Here is a 3316-nt window from a genome sequence, read left to right as displayed (position 1 = left end):
AATAAAGTCAGTGCAATTGTAATAGATATGTATGATGTGGGAGGGACAGTAGATTGGGGAAGGGGGGTTGTCACTTTGTAGGGAGTGAAATGTTTGGCTATTGCATTGTTTTGTGCACCTGAAACTTAAAAAAAAGAAGTGCCTTCTCTTGACCCACTGAGGTTAGAGGCTAAAGACTGCTTCAGGACCATACTCCACCTTCTCTTTCACCAGTGTCCAAGAAAATCTTGCCTATGCTTAGCTGGGATACACAGAAAGAAATAAAATTAATACTTCGGTAGCTCCATTTCCTACTTCCTATGATATTTGGCCATCTTAGGATTCACTCTTTTCCTCTAGGTTCTAGGGAAGACTTCTTCCTCTTTGCTGCTCTCCTAATACCTAATCTTAAGGAAGCTCATTTACCTTTTCTCCTGTGTACTCTTCCAAGAGGGTACATAGAACACAGGAGAAAAAAAAAGAAGTTTGCAAAAACATAGTTAAAAGTTTGGATTTTAAAAAATCTGTGCATTTCTAACTTGTTTGCTTAAAGTAATCTGTTAAACCCTGACTGACAAGTCATAGTTATTAAAATATGCACTTTTGGAAAGTCACTCAAGGTCTAACGCGGTCAACAGACTTATCTTAGAATAGAAAGCCAATGGACAACACTAGGATGAACACAAATCTTAACTTTCTTTTTCTTAGCTGAGCCATCCTGCCACCTGTTGGCAGCTCAGCAGCTGCTCAGCTCGGGCCAGGATGAACCAGGACTCAAACCACTGTTGCTCAGAGCTCGCACTCTTGACCGAGCTCTTAACCAACTGAGCCACTCGGCTGGCCAAATCTTAACTTTATGNTGTGTGTGTGTGTGTGTGTGTGTGTGTTGAGTGATTAGGCTATAGGAAAGGAAAAAAAGAGAGCAAAAAACAATGTGTAGAAATCAAACACTTAATTTTCTAACATTTAACCACGGTATTCATAGTTCCTGTAAAGATCCAACATTAAGGAGTCAAACATTCGAATAAAGAGAAGTCTGACTAGAGGGTTAACTTCCATAAAAAATTAAGATAAGTTAGCTCTGTATTAATTAAACATGAAACCATAGCAAGCTAACATATGACAAAATAAATAGGAATTATGGAACAGATTGTAACATATATAAAGAGGGGAAAACCTTTATTTTTTTTAAAAAAGATACTAGATATGGTAACATTTTAAATTTATATCCCATCTTGTTCCAAATGGCATTTAAGATGACTAGATTGGGAAATTAATTCTTCAATTTGGTAGTATTCTAAATCTTGGGGTATCCAAATCATTAGTAGCAATACTTTAATAGAGAAAATTTTGATTCTGGGACCGGAAAGGAGTAGGGAAATGTAATAGGAAACAGGATGCTGAAATCAAAATCCTACAGAGAGAGATGAATTTAACCTGAATTCCCTTACCTTTGATCAGAACTAGAATACAGCAATTCTCCACAAACATCAACTTATTTAAAACTTTTTAGGAAACTTTAGGGATGTTATTTAGCAAAAACTTAGTTTTATCAGAGCCATTAGTCAAAGGGTGGTATGATAAATTAAGATCCTTTTTGTCAAGTCCATCTTTTGACAGACAACACCCATCAAGAGCAAATTCACTTTATATTACACACCACAGCACAGATTTTAAGACAGTCTCCACCATTCACAAAATCCATGCACATGCACAGAAAAGCCATTTGAAGCATCACCTTTAGATAGCAGGTTAACAGCCCAAAGTGCGCCACAAGACTGCATCTTAAAGTTCCCTTTGATCAGTTACTGAGCTCGGCTTCTGATGTTAAATCTTCATTTTTAGTAAGCAGATTAGAAAGGAAAAGATTAGGTGAGAGAATGAAATGCAGAAAATAGTGAATGCCAGTCAAACAGAACAGAAGTATGTTCAGAGTTTTCACAACAATGCATTTCAATTCCTGCCTGATTTCATTGAAACAATCAACATCTGAGAATCTAGATAAAAAGAAAAACAAGAAAACTATTTAAAACAGAGCACACTTCATTTTTCGTAAGAATGTCTAGGTAATGATAGTCTTTCCTAAAATTATGAAAATTAATATGAAAAGCCAAATACTAATGGAGAGGTTGTGAAACTTCCTCACTCTTTCCTTGATTACAGATTTCTCTTAATTCTATTATATTTTTTGTTTGCCATTTTAATTTTAAAAAATCTTCTTACGGGCCGGCCGAGTGGCTCAGTTGGTTAAGAGCTCGCTCAAGACTGCGAGCTCTGAGCAAAAGCGGTTCAAGCCCGGGCCCGAGCTGAGCTGCCNTTGAAGTGATCTAAATAAACGATAGGGGGTTTGACTGAATAATTATGGTATAACTACATGATAGAATGTTATGCAGCCAGTTAAAAGTATTTTTTGAAGATTTTATATTCTTTCATATTTAGTTTTAACCAAGTATATATACATTGTTTGAGAAGTCAAATGGTTCCACAGCAGTAATTAGCATTCCTCTGCCCTCCCTCCTGTCCAAACCAATTCCTGCTCCCAGGACCCTAGAGGCAAAAATTTCAACAATACTAGTTGTTCCAGGGTTTAACTCCACATTTCTAAATCACATGCTTATAGCGTTGTTTCTTGATATTTAAATTTTGGATATGATTCATTGACTTTCTACAATGAAGATATTTAGCTCATATCTCCCCATCTCCTAGTTTTTATATTTATCCTCACATTATGGAGTGGCTGGATAATTAAATTCTTAGTTGGAAATTAGAAGTCCTGAAGCAGTAAAGAAATCTGTTTAACTGTGGCTATCCCAATCAAATATAGATTGCCATAAAATCCTTCCTTCCAAAATATTTTTATTAATCCCAAGGAACCAGGATTCCATGCAATGCCATATGGAAAATGCTAGCCTACAGAGATTTCTGCTGAATTAACCAATTATCTGGGAACAATGTTTCTGTTTAATCCTCATCTCAGAGAATTGTCTCTGAAGAGAAATCAACCTCAGATTATCTAGTCCAACTCCTTGATGCTAAGAGAGTAAAACACAACTCTTCTGGCTCTTAGACTCTGTATAATACATGATCCTTACTGGCAGCAGGAAAGGGTGGGGGTTGGGGACCTTCTTGGAACAGACTTGATAGTAGTTGAGGAAGAGAAGCAGTTGCAAAGGCCTGTGGTTTTAGGAAGTCAAGCCAGACTAGAGTCCAACCGAAGAGAGAAGCTATAGGCCAGGGGTGTCAGAAGAGAATGTGGTAAAAACTACCACCTAGCTATGGTGACCTCCCCAAGAGAGGTGAAAACTCCCTTATGCTGACGGATGAAGAACACTGAGGA

At 37.2% G+C, this 3316-nt stretch overlaps 1 protein-coding gene across 2 annotated transcripts in view; it reads right to left on the bottom strand.

Annotated features, from left to right (window-relative positions):
• The window catches only part of SNAP23 (synaptosome associated protein 23), a 31695-nt gene that overhangs the window by 11591 nt on the left and 16788 nt on the right, over positions 1–3316 (bottom strand). Inside the window, exon 3 of one of the 2 annotated variants that reach the window (XM_019645089.1) lies at positions 1944–1976. The exons of the other annotated variant lie outside the window; for it this stretch is intronic. Within the exon in view, the coding sequence (XP_019500634.1) occupies positions 1944–1976 (33 nt within the window). The remainder of the gene's footprint in view (positions 1–1943; positions 1977–3316) is intronic. 2 annotated transcript variants of the gene reach the window in all.

This window comes from Hipposideros armiger, unplaced genomic scaffold, assembly GCF_001890085.2.
Source record: "Hipposideros armiger isolate ML-2016 unplaced genomic scaffold, ASM189008v1 scaffold_92, whole genome shotgun sequence".
Classification (NCBI taxonomy): domain Eukaryota; kingdom Metazoa; phylum Chordata; class Mammalia; order Chiroptera; family Hipposideridae; genus Hipposideros; species Hipposideros armiger.
This window is presented reverse-complemented; position numbering and strand designations above follow the sequence as displayed.